Consider the following 23352-nt stretch of genomic DNA (forward strand, 5'->3'; position numbering starts at 1 on the left):
GCCTGATGTGGCTACACATTTTGACAAATAAACACAGGTCTCAATTAGACACCTGGTCTGGATTTTATAGAAATTCTTTGGATGTATAAAACCTTTTAAAGCCCACCGGGTCGCCCACTTGAGGGAATTCTAAGCTGCTTGGATCGCCTACACAAATATAAATTTGTTTGGTTCATTTTACAGAAACCATGTGAACCAAAGAATCAAAAGGATTATATGTAATTTATATGTTATCTAATTTTTTGATTTTATATAAGTAATATTCATACCCACTCTTTCTTATCGAAACAGGGAGAATTACTCGATTCTGGTTACACAAGCATTTTCACCAAGTCCTACATATTTCCTGCACATCTTGAACACTATTCCAACCATCCCCTCCACAGTTGCTGGTCATCTCAAGCATATCGCTCCTACATTTGTTACAATCTTAATTTTCTCCATCAAACTTTGGCACATAATCGGCTCAGACAACTTAACTGCTGAGACGGATCCCCATCCTTCAATACATCCATCCAGATCTTAATGGACGACTACCTCCTCCATGTTCATCCCCTTTCTCACATGCCTTGATCCATCTTAAACATCCAGTACTTCATCATTTCAGTAAACCGTTAAACTGACATTGTTGTGCTATGGTCCTTGTTAGTGAAAAAGCTTGTGTCGCTGTCTTTTTCACCTCCACCTTCTGTTTTTTCCCTTTACTTCTGTCAAATGAAAGTGGGTTTTTGCTGTTAGCCTAGTGTGAAATGACACAATGCTCAGAGTCAATGAGCTGCTTTGATCTTTTGTCACCCTGGACACCAGCCAGCTGTGCCTGGCTGCCACGGCGATAATGTCACTGTAGAGATTGATTTGGAAGAGGATGGGGTCGACGCTCAGAGAGAATAGTCCTCATTAAGCAGCTCACACTGCGGAAAACTCAACGTTTACTTCATACCTTTTACCATTCTTCTTCTCCGTCTTTTTCTCCAAGTCATTATTTTTCTGCCTGCTTCAGTTATTTGAACGTAAGAATCTGCCAGCTGGAAAACCAGAACACCTTGATTATTTGAAGCATCAACTTTCAACTTCAATGCTGGATTGTGCTTTCCTACTCTGCATGTTTCCACCAACTTTCTTTTTTGTTGCTCAGATATGAAGTTTATCCCTGATCTCTCCCTGTAGGTCCAGACGCCACCAAGGACCCCTGTCTGAAGGTGCGCTGCCCTCCTCACAAGGTGTGTGTCAGCCATGACTACCAGACAGCCATCTGCACCAATCGCAAGCAGCCAACTCACAGGTAAGAACCAGTAATGTTGTTAACATTAGCTTTACTTAGTGGGCAGCTATAATGTGGAGCGGGCCATCCCCTAATGACAGGGTTAGCGATTTGATCCATAGCTCCTCTAGTCCAGTGTCCTTGGGCGAGACACTGAACCCCAAATTGCTCCTGATGATCAGGCCAGTACCTTGCATGGTAGCTTACTGCCATTGATGAGCATGTGAATGAGTGTGTGAATGGGTGAATTAAATGAAGGGCTTTAGGGAGCGATATACAAATGCGACCATTTTACTTTCCCATCGTTTGGGGTCTCACAGACCCCACTGCTGTAGGTGTGAAATTAACATTAACAAATCAACCTGTTTTCTACCTTTAAAATATTTTTCATGTTCCACTACCCGATTGGTAGAAAAGTGTTGAAGTGGTCCTCTCCTCTTTGAGAAAACAGTGCTTGCGCAGTTGTCAAAATACAGAAGTACTACTGAAACATAAAAAGTGAGTTTTTAAGGAGAAGTCATGAAGTATAAGATGATAAAACAATATTAATATGTTGTTGAGTGGTTAAAGAGGGCCCCAAACACAATTAGTGTTGTGTTGATTCAGAATCAGTTTTATCTACAAAAGAACAGTGGAGTTTAATGCTTAGTCCTTAATATGGAAATATTACTAAGTTGAAGTGAACACCTGTAACTCACAATTACAATGCAAGGTGGAACCCCTGTATGCTAAAGCCCTCGGGGCAGGTTATACAAATTACACCCACCAGGAGCATGCAATAAAGTAGCATTTTGTGTTTTGTGTGCTAACAGTGTGTAAAAATCCAATCTGCTTCAGTGACAGATATACAGACACATATTCTCAACACCAGTTTGTTTCAATAAAACTCCAATTTGTTTGTGTTTCCAACCTTGTTATGGTGCCAGTTTTAAGGTTTTTCAATTTTTCAGTTCAAGAAGCATTTCCCCCAAAAGATATCTGAATATTTTGTCTGTCTTGAGTTTAATTGATTTCCTCAAGTCATTAGTTCCTTAGATACTTGATTTTAATGCTTTTCTTTGTATTGCGTTAATTACACGTCGTATTTGCTGCTTAATATGTCAAACTATTCACCTGAAACCTGTATTTTCCCAACAGCATCATTCACTGAAGCTTTGGACCATGATATTATTTTATCTACGAGTTAAATTAGTTGTAGTAATTAGCATAACACAGATTTATTGTCCTCTCAGAGGGCAAATCCAAACTGTGTTGCTCTCAAGACATTTGCAAACAGGTGTTGAGAAATATAGTTAATGTACACTATGCCGCAGCATGTATATCTAGGAGATGATTCATCATTGTTAGTCACTGCTGTAACAAAATTGCCTTCTTTAAAATGCACTATACACACTTTTGTGTTACTGTTGTGTTTACTAAAATCCACAAGCAAATAAATTTTGTCCTCTATTAAGAAGGTGTCAATACAAAACTCCCAGGCATAACTTCTTGCTCTTCTTGTTAAAACTGATATAGTTCTGCACAGACTTCCTGACTTCCCTTATGAGGCAATAATGTTTGGCTGCAGGCTTGGATGTCTACATTAGCTGAAAGTTATATTTCAAAAAACATTATGGAGGCTTGCAGTGTTAATTTGTGTGCACCTACGACCTGCTGTGAGGGGGCTGTGGTCCCGTCAAATCAAACATTTTCCATATTAGAGCAACATGGAGACTCTCAACAGGGGGTTGAAGCTCAGTGGTATATGAGGGAGTGAGAGAGAGATCATTTTCTTGTTTCTGTTTGAGATTAATATGTCTATAGATCATATATCCACTCTTCTCTCTGTAGCTGTCTCTCCCAGTGAATATTTGTCATGCATAGACTAATTTCCCAGGCCAAGCAAATCCCACCCTTCAAAACACACTTATAACTTGAACACATACTTGTGCTTCACTGCATTTATGCAAAGAGCACTTGATAAGAGAGTAGGAGAGGCACTGGATTTGGTAGATGAGGGGAAACATCTCAAACATCAACCTAGTTTCATCATACCTTGATCTAACCATATCTGCCGTTTTATTTATTGGTGCAATGTGCATATCTAATCTGCCGTGGCAATAATTGTGGCTCTGACAGTAAGTGTGACACATCTAAAGAACCAATAAAGTGTCTGGCACGCTGCCAGGGATTTTAATCTTCTAGTTTTACAGAGTGTAGATGTCCACAAAGGGAGTGAATAATGAACTCTTACTTACTGTGATGTTATAATCTGTTTGACTTTGGTCTTATATCCAAGCTTTTAATGTTTTTTAATGTTGCTCTTAAATTAGTCCAATGCAAGTTTCACAAAAATAAAGACTGACTTATTTTAAACCTTAAAAGTTAGCCACTGTACCCACATGCTATAGGTATCAACAAACATCAATCTTTAGTTGGATTTGTGTGTTTTAGTATTCCTGTATTATCTTGCCCATATTTCATTTTAATTTCATTTTATACCTTGGATAGTCTGGTTCTACAAAATAGACAGCATACGTTTATACATTTTTGTAAATATTTAGGAAGTCAAACAACTTGATAAGGTCAAACATAATTTATTGTACATTAAAGGGATTTAATCATTTTCAGAATATTCATGTCACAAAGAGATACTGAATTAAATTCCATTTTTGAAAGACATTAAGAAAGTCTATGTACCTATTCAGTTTGCGTTCACCACAGTTGCTTTCACTGCAGTCTGTGGAGGTCCCCTCTTTTAATTTGTAGACATCAGTCAGGGTTATTAATTTTTTTTTTTTTTTTTATTGAACAAATTGAAGTACATTTATATATATATTTGTTTAATATTATGAAAACCGACCTTAAAAGAAAAATGTCTATTGCATTTTATTTTATTATTTATTATTTGTGGTTCACAATGATAATCCACTGTAGGTAATGTAGGAAGGTATGTGACCGAAATGTTGTATATAAATAAATATTCAAGAAATAACCGAGACAGTGTGCAGGAGGTTTTAGATTTAGATTTTGGAGCGTAGGTGTGGAAGAGTTTGTATGACTGTCCACCTGTTCACTTAAGTAACTGATGTTCATTTTGCATCATTTGTTTCATCACATTAGTTTCTGTGTAAAGAGTCTGTCTCTAATTCCATTTCTGCTCGATGGATCAGGAGAGGCAGCAGGGTGTTCAGTGAGAGCACTTAGATAGAAAATTGCTGCAAGATTTGGATCAACCATAATTACACTCGTTATAGAAAAGTCCTCGATGGACCAATCAGGATTCACTCTGCGTCAGCTGACCCTGACAACCAGAAACACTTTCTGCTCAGTAGAAAACTGATTCTAATAGTTTGGATAATATCCCTGCCTGGAAAGTTATTACTGCACTTCAATTTTCTCTCATACATAAATTTATGAGAGTAATGTTAGGGAAAATGCAATATATACATTAGAAAGGTTTTGGTTTCAAGCACTGTAGATATTATTGTTTGTATGTGTTTTCATGTATGTGCAGGAGACCTCGTGTTTGTTTTACTGACATCGTAATTCAGACTCATTAGTCTCTAAGTAGTATTGTTAACTGAGTATTGTTGCCCCTCTCTCTGTCTCTCTCAGTGTGAAACCCAGGAAAGGCAGTGCAGGCCACAAGCACAGGCTTGAAGCTGGTGCTCATGGGAAATGTAGGCTCTGCTCGGCGATCCAGTCAACTCCTGTGTGTGGATCTGATGGACACACGTACTCTTCTAAGGTGAGACATCCGTTTTCCATTTATCTCTCTTTAAGTTTCACACTCTTCTTCCTCACTGCTTTTCTCTCACTTAAAGCTGCAGTAGGTAACTTTTATATAAATATGTTTTTGTCATATTTGCTGAAACTTTCACTATATACGGACAGTAGTACATGAGACAGATAATCTGTGAAAAAAACAGGTTCTTCTTGCTCTTCCTTGAGCTCCTAATGGAATTTGCAAGAATCAACGGCAAACTGGTTGAACATAAACAACCAATCAGAGCCTAGAAACATATAAAGATGCTTTGGGTTGGTGGCTTGAAGTCGGTATTTGATGACCTGGGAATGAGACTCAACAATAAACTATCTTTCTTAAACTACTGTCAGGATATAGTTTCAGCAAATATGACAAAAAGTACCTACTGCAGCTTTAAAGTATGTAATTTTCTCAGCTAATATTATTTATCAATAATTCAGTGTGTTTTCAACCATAAAATCAAGGACAGGATTGCTTCAAGACATACAACAGTGCTTGAAGAGCCACCGAGTTGGATAATTTATAGTGTAAATATTTGAAATTATTCGTACTTTTCTTTCTTTTTCTTGATAGATGATATTTTAATCATCCCAATCTGCCACCTTTTCACCCCTCTGCTTCCCCATCTTTCTCCTGCCCCCTCTTCTCTTCTCTGCTGTCACATTTTCCCATCTGTGTATTGACTCCTGTCCTCCTCCACTGTCTTGATTTCAGCAGTACTTTTCTGTGTTACACAAATGACTGAGAACAAGGACAGCTCTCAGCAGGGTCTTTTCAGCCACTACAAATCTTCTCTGGATGATTTGGAAAATATCTCTGACCTTCATCTTCTCATCTGACTCTAGCTTTTTTTCCCAGCCACTGACCTCTGCTCATAATCTCTTCCTCAGCTACATTAAATTACACACAAACTCTCAATGTCATGTCATGATAGGGAAGAAGGTTTGACCTTTGTGATTAGTCATGAAGGAGAGAGGAGCAGAGGAAGGTCAGACTAAGAGTGAAATCCGTGGCTGGAAAAGACATAAAGAAGTGAGGCATTGTGGGTCTGTCCTTGGATTCTTATTGACATCCACATTTTTTTGGTTGCCAGGGGTGACGCACAATCCAATACACAGGCACCTCATACAAATAGACAATATAAGACATCTCTTGAGTGTCCTGCGCAGCTGAAGTGTTTGTGACAGCAATATTCACAAAATAGAGTAAGCTTTGAGCTTTCAGGACACCTGCACAGTCACTTGCTTAGTATTATTTATTAATTGCAGCATTTCAGTCAGTCATCCTTAAATATATAGTAGTGCCTGAGAAGACAGAATCAATAAAAATCAAACTTTTGTGAGAAGGAGTTCAGCTGCGGTCATGTTTTCTTCACTGGGAAGCTCGCTGTCCATCCACACATCAGCTGTGTTTTTCAGCTCAGCTCTGCAGGAAATGAATGGACTTCCAGACATTTGGTGATCCTGCTGTTTTCGGTTTAAATGTGGGGTTAAGCCTCCACCCGAGGTTTGAAACAGCCTGAGATTAGGAGCTCCAACTCCTTGCGTATGGGGAAGTCAGGACATAGGCTTTCCTAATGACCTACCTGCCTGAAGCTGTGCTGAGGAGAAGTGTTAGAGGAGAAACAAGAGGAAGAACAAAAAGGATGTGGAGGGCTGGGAAGTCCCTCTGCTCTCTGCGGTAATTTAGTTGGAGGGGTTCAGTTAGCTGGTGGAGTGATGGGTCCCTGTGGCCCAACTTAAACTCTGCTCACCAGTGAGCTGCTGGTCTCAGGCTTATTCATGTTTTATTATTACATTACATGCCTCCCTCATCGTAGCCACACACACATACTCTCTCACACACTCAATATCCTATTAAGAGGACAGTGCTCTTTTCTCCTGAGAGGCTTCAGCCCACTAAGTTAAGTCCATTACTTCCCTCCCCTTAAATCATCCTTTCTCTCCCGTCCTCTTCTCTTCTTTCTTCTCTTCTCTTCTCTTCTCTTCTCTCCTCTCCTCTATTTTTACTCCACCAAGTCAGGTGTTAAAACACTGTTTCATCAAAACCACATTAACCCCTGGAGAGAGACAAACATAAAGATTCATGGGGCCTCTCAGTGTGCTGACAGTGACTGGGGGAGGTCATCCATTTCCTGGGCTTTCTCTCTCCCTCCCTCTCCCTCTGTCTCTCTCTTCGTCTCTCTCTCTGTCCCCCTTCCCAGACAGCTAATTCAATATGTTGAGAACAGGACAGAGCACTGTTCCTTTGTCAACAAATTTCATTAAGCAACATTAGCAGCGCTATCAAAGAGGTGACAGGGAGGAAATGATGGATTTGAATTAGAACATGGGAAATGAAAGTGCTGGCAGGATAAGGCTAAGCCTGTGTATTGCATGATATTTGTATAGATGTTTATGCGCAGTCATGGTCTCACCCTGACGAAACGTCGTCATCATCTCGCAAACAGAATTTACATAACTCATTTCAGTTTTCATTATTCCTCTTGGAAGGATCTTGTAATTGGATTTTTTCCCCCCAACTAGTCCAAACAATTTCTTACCCCTCACTTACCTGAAATGAGATTTATACTGTTAAATTACATTCTGAAGTAGTCCATCTTGCTTTTTGCATTGCATTAGATTTGTACTGCAGTGAATAATAGAATGTCACTGGGCATCTCTGTGTCTAATGGTGTGTCTACATGGCTGCCTAATGGACACATCTGTTCATCGAAGATAAATGACCAATCCTGTCTCAGCAAATATTTACTTTAATCAGCCCAACAAACAAACTTAAATATTCAAAGTTTTTGTTGTACTAATATACTGATTATAACAATTCATGATTCTTTGGTTTAGTTTTATTTTCTTTAAAGCGTTGCCCCAGTTTAGTTTTGCACTTCCATAAAGTAAGGCAGACATGAATAAGAACGAAGAACTCAATAGGACCTCTTCATCAGACATTCAATGCCTGGTCTTTGTCTACATCTTTTGAACTCCATGCATATTTGTTGTCTGCAGAAAGGTAGTTATGTTGACTGTTTTCTGGTTAGGTCAGGTACAAGATAATAAATTCAACAGGAAAAAATGCAATATTTTTACCTGTAAATACCTGATGAGGTAAAAATACTGTTTTTGATACACTTTTCCTTTAGATATTATCCATTGTTTTTATATGCCAAGTTATGTATAGTCAGTCAAGTGCCCCTTTTGTCCCTTGGAGATCCCAGCCCTCAAATCTGTGAAATAAAGCCTCCATTAAACTTGTTTCTTTGTGTGTGTGTGTTTTTTTTTCTTTACAGTGTAAGTTGGAGTTCCAGAGCTGTCTGTCTGGGAAGACGATCTCAATAAAATGTGATGGGCTGTGTCCCTGTTTGCCTGGTCAGGAGCTTACCAAACAACCACATAAGACTGAAAAGGCTGGTGAGTACAGCTCTCTCTTTATATAAATAAACTGTAACTTTCTGTTTAGATAGTTTGCTAGCTTGTCATTTAGGGTGTTACATAAGTCTTCTTTGTCACTCTGCTCATTTCATCTGCTGCTGCTACTAAATAAACAGTACGGGCCAGTCGAACCTCTTTTTTGTATTTTTCTGGCAATCTGTACGGGTGTTCAGTATGGATGTATAGATGCTTGGATGGGTAAATAGAGGTGGCAAAGCAGGATAGCTAGACAAAGGGATGAGTGTGCCAATGGAGAAATGGTTATCTGTATTTTAGCTATTTTCAAGTTCGGATAGATGCCTCACAAACACACTGTTATGACTATACCACACACACACACACACACACACACACACACACACACACACACACACACACACAAAAACCTTTCACAGGTAATCCCTCAAATTCTCCGGTGATTCACGGTGTTTCCATTCCTTTCCTGTCACCTCTCCCCTTACTCATGTTATTTTCTCCCCCTCCCATCCCATCACCCCGCTCACCCCCACCTGTTTTCTGACAGCTGCAGGGAGCAGTGACGGAGTGAGTGTGTGTGTCTTATTGTTTGTCATGAAAATGGGATTTCAGTAGATGGATGGAGAGATTCTGGAGGAGAAATGCAATCTTAAGGAAAGCAGCATGGAAAAGGATGGATTGTTATCGTTACAGACTTCCTCTCTCCCAGATGTGGGAGCAGTGGGAGGGTTTTACTTTGTGTGTTTGTGGCGAGTCTATCTATTTATGTGTCTAGTTGGAATATTGAATATTTGGACATACCTTTCATACACACATACATCTTCTGCCCTCTCAGGTCTTCTCCAATCACTCGCTGATTAGGAAGCATTTACAAGAATCCCGAGGTTCATCGGGCACAATTAATAAAAGGGAAAAGTGTCTGCTAATTAATGACGGCTCTCTCTTTATCTTACACTCTCCTTCATTAGTTAATGGCTCAATGATGGAGGGAACAGAGAGTGATGGAGTAACAGAGAAGTGTTTTACCAACTTGACTGCTGCCTAATTAATTCCCCTCCATCTTTGTTCAATAGAAACTATAATTATGGTTTGGTTTTGCTGAGAGCTTGGCTCTGGGAGTGAACAGAATGGATGAGTTTGTGTGAAGAGAATGAAAATCTAGATCTTGGACAGTGTCATCATGCAGCATTATTCTTATTTCCACTGTCTGCAGCTCTGCTAAGACTTTTTTCTTTAAGTTTAGTGTTTAATCTCAGTCTTTCCCTATATTCATATTTCTTATTGAACGCTCTCTTTCTCTCTCTGGCTCTGTCTTCTTCTCATGAATGTCACTGTACTTTTTGGCACATCCTGTTCTCAGACCATCCGTGAGATAGCATGTCCAAATGTTTGTGCATTCAGAGGTAGCAGGGATGAGTGAAGTGTGTGTGTTTGTCGCCTCTCAACCTGATAGAATCTCTCATTAGATCAGGAACACAAAATGGTAAGCAGATGGATGTGGCAGTAGGTGAGGGAAACACTGTGTGTGTCAGATTGTGTTCCTATGGTAACAGTCAAAAGATTGCTAAAGTTTTGGTATGTGCAGTCGCTCCTCTATGTTTATTGATAACCACAGGTTCACACCAGGTTTGAATATTCATAGTCGACTGTTAAATGTCTCTGTTCAAACAACACCTGCACCACTTTTACAGTAAACAGGGTTGTTGTGTTTCCACACCACAGCAGGGATTTCTTGTAATGGTGCATTTAGACTGGAGATTCAGAATATCAGATGGTGTTGACAATATTTAAATGTATCTATAGGGATGTGACATTAGTCAATTTAAGTATGTATCCTGGTAAACAAATAGATACTCTGTAGACATTTCAGTTGTATTGTAATTAATGTTGCAATAATTGGTACAAACACAATTGGGAATACTGGTAAAATACACATTTATCATGGCTGAAATGAGAGAAAATAATGTTTTAAAGACAGGGAGACATTCATAATTAAAATTTGTTCGCATTTTCAAAAAAAATGATGGTTTTAAATTTGAAAGAATATTTTGGCATATTTAAAAATATACTGGTTTGGTTTTATGACATTCCTAATCACCATTTCATCTTGATCTGTGATCCGTGATGAGATTTTTTTATTTTTTATTTTCTGTGTGAATATTTTATCAAACAGGAGAGCTGCATTTAAGAAAGAAGTAGAAATATTCAATTAAGTTGGGTGTGTGTGTGTGTGTGTGTGTGTGTGTGTGTGTGTGTGCATGCTCATCTGCGAGGAGGGCAGATGAGGTAAGTGTCTTGCTGAGTTGACATCAGGGGAAATACAGTTGGACAGCCAGAACTAAGATAATTAAAGTGGCAATGAGCTAGACTGTTTATATCAAGCAACAGTAATCGAATATAGCATACTGTATCCGTTAAAGGTGCCCCCAAAAATTATATATAGATTTAAAAAAAAGGACAGAGCTAGCCTTATGAGACTGCAGCAGAAATACTAACTCAAGACGATGATATATTGCCCATATTAAAATCACCATTATTATGAGTAGTAGTAGGATTTAAAAATACAACTTTGATTGTCATGAATTTCAACTCCCATGCGGAGACAGTATGTCTGGTCCACTACTGTGTGTGAAAGAAAGCTGGACTCACATTCAACAGACATTAGTAGGCAGTTTGGCACCTTGAAAAGAGCTCATTCTCTATTAAGAATTGAGGGAGAGGAGGAAGAGGTGAAGCTCTGTCTTCCCAGCTCCCTCAACTTTGATTGATAGTTGTAGATGATACAGTAAGTGTGTGCTGCAGTATACTGTTTATATGGAGTGCAGGGCGAATATTGGTTTTTATATGACAAGGGAGAGTGGAAGGCTTCAAATATCATACCGTTTGAGTACCTCAGCCTCAACCACACTAATAACCTTTATTTTTCACAGTGTTAGTGGGTGTGTGGGGAACATGTCACTGTATGTTTGTCAGTCATAGTGCTCCCACACTCTTTCTCCTCACTCTCCCATCTCTATCTGTTGCTCATTTATTTTCTGTCTCAAGCCTCCAATCTATCACTTTGCAAAGTGTTGGGTTAAAGTTCCACCTCCACTTTTTGTCTTTCTCACATTTCTCCGCCCTTTTAGTCATTGCACAAAAGACAATGTGGGATGCATCTTTGAATATTACAAATAGAGTTCTACTCTTTTCATAACTTTTGACTTTGGGTCAAATTGGCACAAACTGATCCTGCAAATCCTCTACAGTATTGTAAACGACATAGGCAGACACATAAGACAGAAACTGAGATAACATTGATTTCTTCAAAGATTGGGCTATATTCGCAGGTTAATTGTATATGTTAATTGCTAAATTGTGTGCAATCTTTGTTTTAATAAGTAATTAAGATTTTTCTTAATGATCACATAAACCCTATTTGCAAAATCTGTTGCTGCTGTTTGCCTGTTTGTCAGCAAAGGTTAACACATTGACACAGAGGCACTGAGATTGAATTGGATTTGTCATCCACCCTTGAGGCAGCACTGCCGTGGCGTTGAACATCATCGCTCTCTCATCAAACAATGACTCAAGATGACACAATGTGATCCTGCTGGTGATCCTGTGTAAAGGCCTGTACTGGTTCTGTCAGCTGCTGTTCAACAAAGACATTGACAAAACAAAGAGAACCATTAGAGGCTGAATGGGCTAAATCCCCTAAAAGGAAAAAATTTAATTTTTCCTGGCTGGTCTGTCTTGCAGCTCCACAGAGAGCACGCAGGAGGACAGATTGTGTTGTCCTCTCTTCTGCCTCCACACTTCCTATCCTCTCCTAACACACGCCAATTGCTTAGGGATTTTTTTTTCAGAGTGCTAACCAGTGTGAAGAGTGCCTGTAGAGCATTTTTTTCAGTAAGTCCTATTGAAATTGTCCTCTGTTTTTTAACCGTTTAACCACATTTACGTCATATATTTCAGTCGGAAAATGATACACATGAATGTCTACGTTGTTCCGAGTCTGATTTATCTGAAATTTGTGACGACACAATATCTCCCACTTGGTGAAAAGAATTAATAGAGGTGTGAACAAAGCGGTGGTAAAATAGCTGTAAAGTCACCATTGCAAGCAGTTACATCAATATTAACAATAATGCAACCAACTCAGTTAATTTAAATGAAGCTGTACCCTGTTTGTATTTGGTTTCACTTGTTAATGAACTGCTCTTAATATGTGAAACAGCTAAATTAGCTAATTTAAGGTATTTATCTGTGATAGCAATGGAATTACCCTCGACTGAATAATGCATCAACATCCCAAATCATATGTGGTTCTGTTCTGCAGCATTTACTAAGTACTTTTAGATTCCTATAATTATCCAAACTTTAAAGGCACTACGCACCCACTGTTCAACTGCACGTGTTTTCACTTATTTTGCTTAATTAGCTCTTCTCTCAGTAGAGTTTGACTGTGTAAAGACTGTCTTGATTGACATCTCCCACATGGATGTGGACTTTGGTTACCTTACCTAATAGGCTTTTTTGATAGGAGACACTTGAACATGTCACAGTGGGAAGGCACAGGTATAAATGATCAAATTATTAATGGCTAAATTCAGTTTAGCTGCTTCAGTTTCAAGGTCCATTGTATTGTGTTATGTTAGCACATTGTCACACTGATAGAACAGAGCCATCCTTAGATTTATTAGTCACCCCTGCTGTGAAACTAACACCCCATATAGACCTGGTAATAAATAGTATACAGATAATAAATGATCCGATCTTACCTTTGCAAATGCATTCTCGTTATCCTCATTGAGATAGGCCAATCAGCCACAGACTCCCTTAAAAAATCATGGAGTTTCGTGAGTTGTTGAGGTAGAGTAAACTTTGTAAGCGTTGTGAAATGCTGTCAAAGACAAATTCTTAGTTTCTCTTATAAATTTGGCATATGTAATATATTAAACTATTCCTATCATTGTACACAAAAATATTGTGTCTGTTTGTTCCAGTCTGTAGGCTGCTCTATATGCCTTGTTAACAGCAGATCAGCAGCACAGAGGAGTGCAACGTACACCATCACACACAGAGTTCTTAATGTATATCATTAATTTCCCACCCATCTTGCTCTTATGTTTCACTCAGTTCTGTTGAATAACTTTCATGGCACAGAGTAGACATTTAGAGTGCTCTGTAAATTTATATGACCTATATTTTATACTAGATCTTATCTTTAAGCTTAAACAAATATCTGTATCAATGTAATGTTGTGTACACTTACTAAGCTTACTGTTTCATGCTACAAAATAAACCTAATTCAAAAAAATAACCTAAACAGCAAAATGATTGAAGAGGCAAATAATGTGAACGGAGCTCACTTTGTTAATATATACTTAAAACTTAAACTGGTTCTCTTTCTGGCTCTTGCTTTGTACTTGTCTTCCTTCTATCTGTACCTGTCTCCCTGTCCATGCAGACAGTGTATTACCGATCATTATCTGGGATAACCTTAACTCACTGCCAGTGAGATTGTTTCTGGAGAGCTGATAGCTTGGGGCAAAGAAAATCAAACATACCCTTGTATCTCTTTAATGAATCTGACCTTCTATCTTTCTCATATCTCCTATCTGACTGTCTCAGTTCATTTCTTTCTCCTTCTGTTACCTTGTTAAGAAGTGTCACCTCAGTCCACTACCTCCCATTTCTCCTGTCTCTCTTTCCATCTGCCTTTCATCTTGTTCTGATCAGACCACGCTCCTGATGTCTCAAGGTGATCACCACCCACCTTTCCCCAGTCTGGATTTAGAGCCACTCCTTCTCTTTTATATGACAAACTTAGTTAATCATGTATAAATGATAAAAGAGATCCATGGAGGGATTCAAAGCCTGACTTCCCCTGATGGTTGGAGTTATATATTAGGAAATCTGGAGGACACATTTATCTCATGACCTGAACCAGCCTGGAGGGATTGTCTACATATGTAACTTGGAAAGTTGCATTCAATCACCTCCTAATGGCAGTCACAACCACTACATCTGGTGATACATATTTGTGGCAAACTAAAAGGGAAGTTGCTCGTTAAACTGACAATTCTGACAAATCGATTGATTGATATGTATGATACTGCTTAGATAAACAAGTGCAAATTTGCAATAGGTGCTACCACATACAGGTATACACACAACCTCACAAACACTTGACCATCATGCAAAATTTAACCTCCTGGGGCAAAAACTGTGGCCCCCAAACTAGTAGGAAATCTTTGTCGACTGACTGAGCTATAGAGCTCTTAAAAGATCACATAACTAGCATTTTTAATATCGTCTGTGTGTTTTTTCTGTGTATTTCCATGTCAATACATGTTGGAGTATGTGGGAAGTTTATTTGGCTTTTCTATTCATTTAATTAGCACCTCTAAACAAATTACTGATAATCCTATGATAGCCATTGTTACCTGAATAATTACAGACAAGCTACCCTTTAACTTTTCATGGCTCATGAGAAAGGACACATTAGTTTTCCAATATTTAACTAAAACCATGACCTTTCCCTCACCTTACCCCAGAGGTTTTCAATCTGTGAGGCGCGCCTCCACAGGGGGGCACAGGAGAGTTGAATGGGAAGTGTGGAAGGAGAGACGTGAGGCAAAGATACCGCGTGAGGAGAAAGGGAAGGAAGCGAAAGCCCACTGATTTAGCCCACTTACCAACACTTGCTCCAGCAGTTGGAGCTACAGCAGTGGCAGTGACACACAGGTTAATGGAGACAATGAAGGTTCTTTCAAACCTTTAGCACCTGAATGCAAGTAATCTCAACACAAAGAGATTATACATTACTCAGTGTGACTCACGCCTTGACAAACATAAATCTGCTTAGAAATAATACCAAAAAGACCTGCTTATAATTTTCACATTTTTTTATTTATTTTTTTGTAATCCAAATAATCCAGTGATAGTTGTGTGTACGTCCATGGCTACATTGCAAACATAAATTACTCATTCCTGTTTCGGCATACATAATTTATGCGAATTTGCAAATCTAAACAAATGCAGTCTTTAAAAAAGAAATAAAACATGGATAAAGTTGAGGAGGCCCATTTTCTTTTAAGAGATTAGGGTTGTTGTTGTGATTCAGAAGCACATATGCTGATGCAGCTCAGTGATTAGTGATTCATTGTGATGACTTTTTCTTCAACCCGCTGTCCACATCTTCCCCAAAATCCGAATGATAGCTGCTTCTCCATTGCACATTGTCTTTTCTGCTTAACTCAAAGAAGTACCCTTCTAGCCATCTTATATGTGACTCTATGTCTTCAAATGATCCGATTGGTCTCTGTAAGTTCGTGAATGTTGTTCTTTTTTGCCCGAAAAAATCATCGCATAGCATTACTTTTTCACATACACCTGGTAGTTTGTGTGCGTCAGTCTGTGAAAAACAATGGCTTGTGGGGTTTTTTTTGCTGCCAGTTTCTACTGATTTGAGTTTGCAGACATGAAAGACAGCAGAAGTAAGGAAGTGTTGGGTGAGAGTGCAGGAGAGAGGAAGGAAGAAGGATAAAAAGTACATTCCCAGCCATGATTCAGTGTTTGATATTTGACGCAACTCTGATCGATTCAGCTTCTTCTGTCTGCTACCACTTCATGCCGGCTAAAAGTTCAGACGATCTGTGATGGTTTGGAAGTGGAGCCAATAACATCAGTTCTGGCAACTTTAGCCCTGTATCTCTGTGGATATGATCATATCAGCTGGAACAATTAGGAAGTAGCTGTTTGGCTTAAGGATACAGCAGTTTTCATATTTGAAGGGGAGAGAAGAATTTCTCTCTCAGATCTGACATGGCAGCTTCTTAACCAAAGGCTTCTAGCTGTTCTGATAGCAGTATTTTTATTTATAATTTACAGTTATAGTTGCTGCTAAAACACAAAAGAATCACAGCAAGTTCCTCCAGTCCGTTGAATCTGATAAGGTGCCAGTCATCAACTTTGTTTCTTTCTCATGTTCTTGCTGCAGAATGTTTAGGTTTTTTTCGGTAACACAGGAAGAGTCATGAGTAGTTACAGATGGTTGCCATAGTGACAAGGTGGGTTTACTCTCTGTTTTACACAACTGTTGCATCAGTTATCGTTTCAAAGGGCCTCTTTCATTCTACGCACGGGCCGTAGTGTTTTTGGCAGTATCACATTAAAAAGAGTAAGCCTTTTGAGAATTGAATGCATTACAAAAAAATTGCTATAAATTGAAGAATAGCCAAATTAATTAAAAATATAGCTAAATTAATATCTGCTTCATTGAGCATAACGTGAGATATGTCTACAAAAAGTTAATTAATAATGGAAACGCATTTTGTAAAATGAATAATGGTGGAGGCTTTGCATAATCAGCCAGACAAATTGTTCCTTCAGTGTCGTGGTTTCCAATCTTTTTGCCATATGACCCCTTAAAATTAAGCAATGTCTAATTTAAGCCCCTTATCACATGTTGCATAATATGTCTTTTAGTTGTGAGCAGGTCTAGAGGGATTTTCCTTTTTCAGTTTGTTGGTTGTTTGATTTAAACAATGTTTTTAGGCCTGCAGAGGTAAAACTATCAGCATTTTAAAAGAAAAAAAAGCAATGATTTGACCTATGTTTTCCCCCTTTCCATATCCTGTTAATCATCTCATGACCCCCTAAGATTTATCTTGTAACTTCTTGCAGGAATATCAGCTTCCAGACTGGGAACATCTGATTCAGTGTACAATACTTGAAAAGCAGCTTTGGAAAGTCCAAAATGTTTTTTATGGTTCTGTGGATGGCAACACCGGTTGATTAGTCTGTCGGTCCACCACTTTGATCCAGACTAAAATACTTTAACAACTATAGCATGGATTGGCATGAAGTTTTGATATCCATGATAGTCCTCAGGGGATGAATCCTAATGACTTTGGTGATCCAATTTTAATGTAGCCCCATCCTCAAGTCAAAGCCAATTGTGTAAATGTTAGCATGCTGACACGCTAAAGATGGTGAATATGCTAATTATTAGATCTGCTAAACATCAGTGCGTTAGCTTGATAACATTTGCATTTAGCTCAAAGCACCTCTGAGCCCGTAGCTTTTGTTAAAATATCTGTGTACCATGTTTTCTTTGGCCTGTACAGCCAGTTGAAACAACAAAATGACCAAAATGACTGATTGACTGACTGGAGAATAGTTAAATACTAAATGGCACTTGTGCTTATCAAGCGTCTTGGAGTAGGAAATTAGTCAAACTATATAAAAAGAAAATCATAGTGAGCAAATGTGCCTCAAGATTCAGGTTTAAGAGTAAGAGCAACCTCTGCTCCAGCCATCGAAAAACCCAAAGTCAAACTTGAGTATCTTGATCAGGTTTTCTACTGACAGCAGCAACATCACTTGTTGAGCCTCACATCAAACCCAGTTCTGACGTAACATTGTAATCTTTGTAACTGCCCGTGGAAAAGGCTTTGATGTTGTTTGTGTGTCTGACATATATAAGTCTGCCTGACCCTGCTGTGGCTTGGAAAGACAGAGAGAGAGAGAGAGAGAGAGAGAGAGAGAGAAATGGTTAACAGGCCATTTTATCTCTGTGTGTTGTGTCCTTTGGCGCATGAATGTTTTCAGCTCCAGCTTTCTGACTCATTGCCCAACAAAAGGACTCCTAACACAGGCAGCAGTGTCGGGCCTGTCCGAAACAATTTGAGTTGCACTGAGAGAGAGAGATAAAGATAAGAGGGATCCATCGAGACTCATAGTGGGCCGTAGTGCAAAGTCCAAGAAACTTGAGAGGAAAAGATGGAGAGAGCAGTGGCGTCAAATGTGGAAAAAGTGAAAGAAAGAGAAGAGGTTCATAATAAGTGGATATCAAAGGGAACAACAGAAACACTTAAATCGTTGGTCTCTATAGGGAGATGTGCTAGGAGAGAGATGGGAAATGAAGCATTCAAAGCAATTTAGGTGAGAAAAAGAAATAGAAGAGCAGGGAAAAGTGGTCTTCTAAGTATTAAGAGAAACTGAGTTAGGAACAGCCAGGTAAGTGGCTTCTATTGAATCTGAGCAAACAGTGCTGGGAGGGAGGGAGAGAGAGAGAGAGAGAAAGAGAGATTGCAAATGAACAGGCAATAGGGGGAATGAGCAAGAATTCCTCAAAGGCAACAAAAGAATCACAAAAGCAGAGAGTGCTTCAAAGTGTGGGAGTGGGAACAGAAAGGAAGACAATAAGAGTAAGACTTGCTGTGGGGATGAAGAACGGTCAAATAAATGAGCATGAGGGATAAAGCAAGAGCAATGTGCTACACTTCTGCCACAGGACGGATTTAATTGAAGACAGATAATGTTTAGCTGTTGGTATTTTGCTCCCTTTTTCTCTGCTCCAGACTGTGGAAATGAAGAGCACTCTGAAATGTTATCTGTCTGGTCCTGAAGGGTTATATTTCTCTCTCTCTCTCTCTCTCTCTCTCTCTCTCTCACACACACACACACACACACACACACACACACACACACACACACACACACACACACACAAACACAAACACACCACCTTGTGATTCCAGAGGTAATGTCACATGGATAGCCAGCCCAGATAAATGTTATTTGTCCTCTCCGCAGATCCAGTCTTTTACCTTGGGCGTTCTCTGTTATATAGCACCTTCCATAATGACACAATCCCAGACTATAACTATAACTATAAAATATGTATGCGTGTGTGTTTTTGTGTGTGTATGCACATGTTTGCATCCTTTCTAGGATTCAGGACATGATTTGACAACAGAATGGGGAATATGATTCAACAAAATCTCCTCTAATAAGAGAGATGGCAGTGTAGTATGGAAAGACCTGCTTAAAAATTCCACTGGCTCTGTGGTGTTTGTGTGTGTATGTGTTGTGCTTGTGTGTGGGACATGCCCGTGTGTGTGCCGTGCATGCACCTCCTTTGATGTCATGCTGCAGACGTCTTTATCCACTGACAGCAAAGTGTGGTCTAGGTCTTCACGTAGGGACCAATCTGCTCTGTTCTCTCTATTAGAGTAAATACCTGTGTGTAATTCATTGTGTGTGTGTGTGTGTGTGTGTGTGTGTGTGTGTGTGTGTGTGTGTGTGTGTGTGTGTGTGTGTATGTATGTGTGAGAGTCAGAGAGAGAGAGACTTTGGATGAGATTATCTGTCTGTGCCTGATGTGTCTATAGGATTCAGCGTATTTGCATGTTAGTAACAGAGGGTTTTTCCTTCTTTTGTGATTTCTAGCACTACATCCAAGAATTAGAAGTCATTCTCAGGATAAAATCCTAAAATCCTGATCTGGATTTAGACGTGACTCTTTGAACACCGAAAACCGTCACATATGTTGCCGGAAATTGCCTCTGAATTCTGAAAATAAGTGTGCCACAGGAATATTAACAACCCCCTTCTGTGTAAAGCTTGAGTACGAGGTGGAGAATGGCTCTTGTCCTTCAGGCACATTTATCAAGCTCTCAAAAGAAACAGAATGGGAAAAAAATATGCCAATCAGAAGCAGGAGAGAAAGAGAAAGGAGGACGGAGATTGACAGACAGAGGCGCAGAAGGAGACAGGCAGAGGCAGAGGTCTGCTTGAATTGCAGGCAGACCTTGTCAGTCCCACAGGGATGGCGGAACGAGGGATTTGATGGGCAGCAACAGAGGCTGGTTTATACTTTTAATTAGGGGTATCATTAAATATACCGTTCAGTTTGTGCTCTCTTTGAGTAGTAGCACTGACAGTAGTATCAGCTTGCTTGACGCTGTTGAATCAGCTTTCTTTTTATTTGCGCAGAGGTGTGTGATCATGCATAAAAACACAAACACACACACACAGATCCTCCACAGAGGATAAACTGCGACGATCAAGTGGCCTCTCACTGCAAGACATCAGTTTGTCTTTCCTCTAGGGGGAAGATAACATTTGGGATTTCAAACAAACCTTTGCCCATTGGTTGTGTGTGTGTGACGGAGCGTGTTTCCCACACGGATAAAATCATTAATTTAAACAGGAACACTAAATGGTGAAACTCCAGTGTGTACTGTATTTGTATGTGTGTGTACATATAAATATAAGATTGGGTTCCTATGGTAACTGTCAAGAGATAGCAGCAGGTCAGTATGTGGTATCACTCCACTGTGTTTACTCAAGGAGAAGAGTTGGATGAGAAAAAGAAAAGCGAGAACACAGAGAGGAAAAGTACACAGCAGAAATGAAATGAGCGTTTGATAAGGAGCAAGACATTTTTTTTTTTTTTTGTCCTCTGATGACAGCTGTAGATTGACAGCTTCCCCTCTCCTCATTATTTTGTGTGTGTGTGTGTTTTTCTTTGTTGTGTGTGTGTGTGTGTGTGTGTGTGTGTGTGTGTATAGCCTGCACTGACACAGAGCTTCACAGTCTGGCTGCCAGACTGAAGGACTGGTTTGGAGTTCTCCACCTCGATGCCAACAGAGACCTCAAATCCTCTGACAGCTTCGACTCTGCCACTGGACGTGAGTACATCCTACCACAGTGTGTGTGTGTGTGTGTGTGTGTGTGTGTGTGTGTGTGTGTGTGTGTGTTTGTGTTGGTGTATGTGAGTGTGAACAGCCACGCTTTTCAGTCCTCATGAGGGCTGGCGGTGATGTTGACAGCGACCCTGCTCTGTTCTCTGTAATGTCAACATGCTTGAACATATCTCAGCTCTGCCACTGCACACACACACACACACACACACACACACACACACACACACACACACACACACACACACTCAAATCTGAGTGTTGGAAAAATGACCTGGACATATTCTGCAGTTTGAAAAATGTTCACTTCACCACTTCTTCCTCTTGGTGTCTTTTCTCCTTTAGACTTTGACACCAGCATCTTGCCCATCTGTAAGGACTCACTGGGCTGGATGTTCAACAAACTAGACATGAACTTTGACCTCCTGCTGGACCAGTCAGAGCTGAGTGCCATTTACCTGGACAAGTATGAGCTGTGCATGAAGCCCCTCTTCAACTCCTGTGACTCCTTCAAAGATGGAAAGCTTTCTAACAACGAGTGGTGCTACTGTTTCCAGAAGCCTGAGGGTGAGGAGGGGGAGAGGGCTGAATAAGAAACTGTGGTGACTTACTTGCAAGGCATGTCAATTATCACATGATCAAGCAGGTATTCAGTCTTTGCTGAGGAGAACAGAAACCAATGGATACATGAAAAGCACCAATCTATCAAACTTTATTTAAACACATTTTTTTAAATATTTATTTTATATATTTTTAGTTAGGAATATGGATAGCACTTTTCATACAGGTTTGTGAAATTCAAAGTGATTTACAGATGACTGACAAGCTGATAATAAGATAGCAAAGATGTAAATGACAGTAATGCAATTTGAGACTAATTCACACAAGAAATGCAATTGATGAAAATGATAAAAATAAATAGATATTTATAAATAGATATTGCAATTAGTGGAACCAGTTGTCTTGGTACCAGTAAGATGTGCATCTTAACAAGCTAAACCTTTACGTGGACGATGGATTGAGGAGGATACAGAATGAATTCAGGCAGACTGAAAAATTAGTTGTAGTTCAGTCAGACAACTAACATTTAAAATGTTTATTACAGCAGTTTAACATAGTTAGATTTTGATCTAGGCCCACAGTTGGATGCTGGGGTAGCTGGGAAGTTTTGCTGCCTAAATAGACCGCCAGATTGGGTGGGTGTGCTTGGTTTGTGATTATGGAGAGCGAGGCATGTCAGGTGTGTATAGCAGTGCAGCTCGAACTGACTGCCTGAACTAGCTCGCAGGCGTCGCTCCATATGTGAGGACAGAGGTTATTCAGGAGGATGGGGAAGTACCTATAGAGACAGAGAAAGAGCTGTTTAAGTTAATGTTGGTAGAAAGACAAAACAAGCTCTATTAGTTAAACTACTTTGTTTGTTCTCTGCTTGTAGGACTGCCCTGCCAAACTGAGAAGAGCAGGATCCAGAACCAGAGTCGAAGGAAGAGCCTCATAGGTCAGTGTGGATGATTGACAGCTATCAGTCACTGACCTCTGTCTGACGATCCAACATGGCCACCTGCAATGCTAACAAACACACAAATCAGTAGCATTACATATACAGCACTCACACCATAAAGCACATCCTGACATTTTTGTACGCGTGTCATCTGTCCCCACTGGGCAGATTGTTCCGTGCTTCAGCTCACAACAAAACAGCATGAAAAATGAGCTTGGTCTGGGTCAGATGAAGGTAACAGAACTAGGTGTGTGTTTCCCCGTGTGTGTGGGTTTTTGTTTGCGCGTGTTACTGAAAGTGACTGCTTCCCTTTAAGCAGGATGTATGGTTGTCGTCCTGCAACCTTCACAGCAGTAATTGATTGTTGATCTCCTTCTGTGAATACACAAGAACGTCGGACACAGGACACGCAACCTCTGCTGAGGAGGGATCAGATTCTACCACCCCTTTTATATCCCCATTTTCTTACTTACCTTTTGCCCACTCCTTCCTTCCTTTCTGTTGTTTTACTTCGTCTTTCCTATCATCCACTAACCTCTCCTCCGTCCTCTCTCCATCTTTAGGCTCTTATATTCCTCGTTGTACTGAGGAGGGATACTTCAAATCAACCCAGTGTCACGGCAGCACCGGCCAGTGTTGGTGTGTGGACAAATATGGCAATGAGATTGCTGGCTCCAGAAAACAAGGCAACCCCAACTGCGGTAAGACCGCAACACACACTAACACATGCACACACCCACGTGTTCACTTACAGCTACACAATGGTTTTGGTTTTGTTGTGTTTGCTCTTATTGGCTCCCATTTGTCTTGCTGTCTTTCAGAGTTAGTGCTTTGATCCAGGTGGACTGCTGTACATCTGTGTTCTCTCTCCTTTTTTAATCTGGTGCTGCTACACACAAGAAAGGCTGTAGATCTTCTCTTTAAAACATAACGTACCACTGAAACACGAGAACCCCCACAAT

At 39.8% G+C, this 23352-nt stretch overlaps 1 protein-coding gene across 3 annotated transcripts in view; it reads left to right on the top strand.

Moving 5' to 3' along the window:
* The window catches only part of LOC127374915 (testican-1-like), a 100370-nt gene that overhangs the window by 74161 nt on the left and 2857 nt on the right, over positions 1-23352 (top strand). For all 3 annotated transcript variants that reach the window (XM_051420613.1, XM_051420611.1, XM_051420612.1), the window contains 7 exons: positions 1168-1282; positions 4859-4991; positions 8293-8413; positions 20758-20877; positions 21235-21456; positions 22325-22387; positions 22954-23091. In XM_051420613.1, the coding sequence (XP_051276573.1) occupies positions 1168-1282; positions 4859-4991; positions 8293-8413; positions 20758-20877; positions 21235-21456; positions 22325-22387; positions 22954-23091 (912 nt within the window). The remainder of the gene's footprint in view (positions 1-1167; positions 1283-4858; positions 4992-8292; positions 8414-20757; positions 20878-21234; positions 21457-22324; positions 22388-22953; positions 23092-23352) is intronic.

Source organism: Dicentrarchus labrax, unplaced genomic scaffold (genome assembly GCF_905237075.1).
Source record: "Dicentrarchus labrax unplaced genomic scaffold, dlabrax2021, whole genome shotgun sequence".
Lineage (NCBI taxonomy): Eukaryota > Metazoa > Chordata > Actinopteri > Moronidae > Dicentrarchus > Dicentrarchus labrax.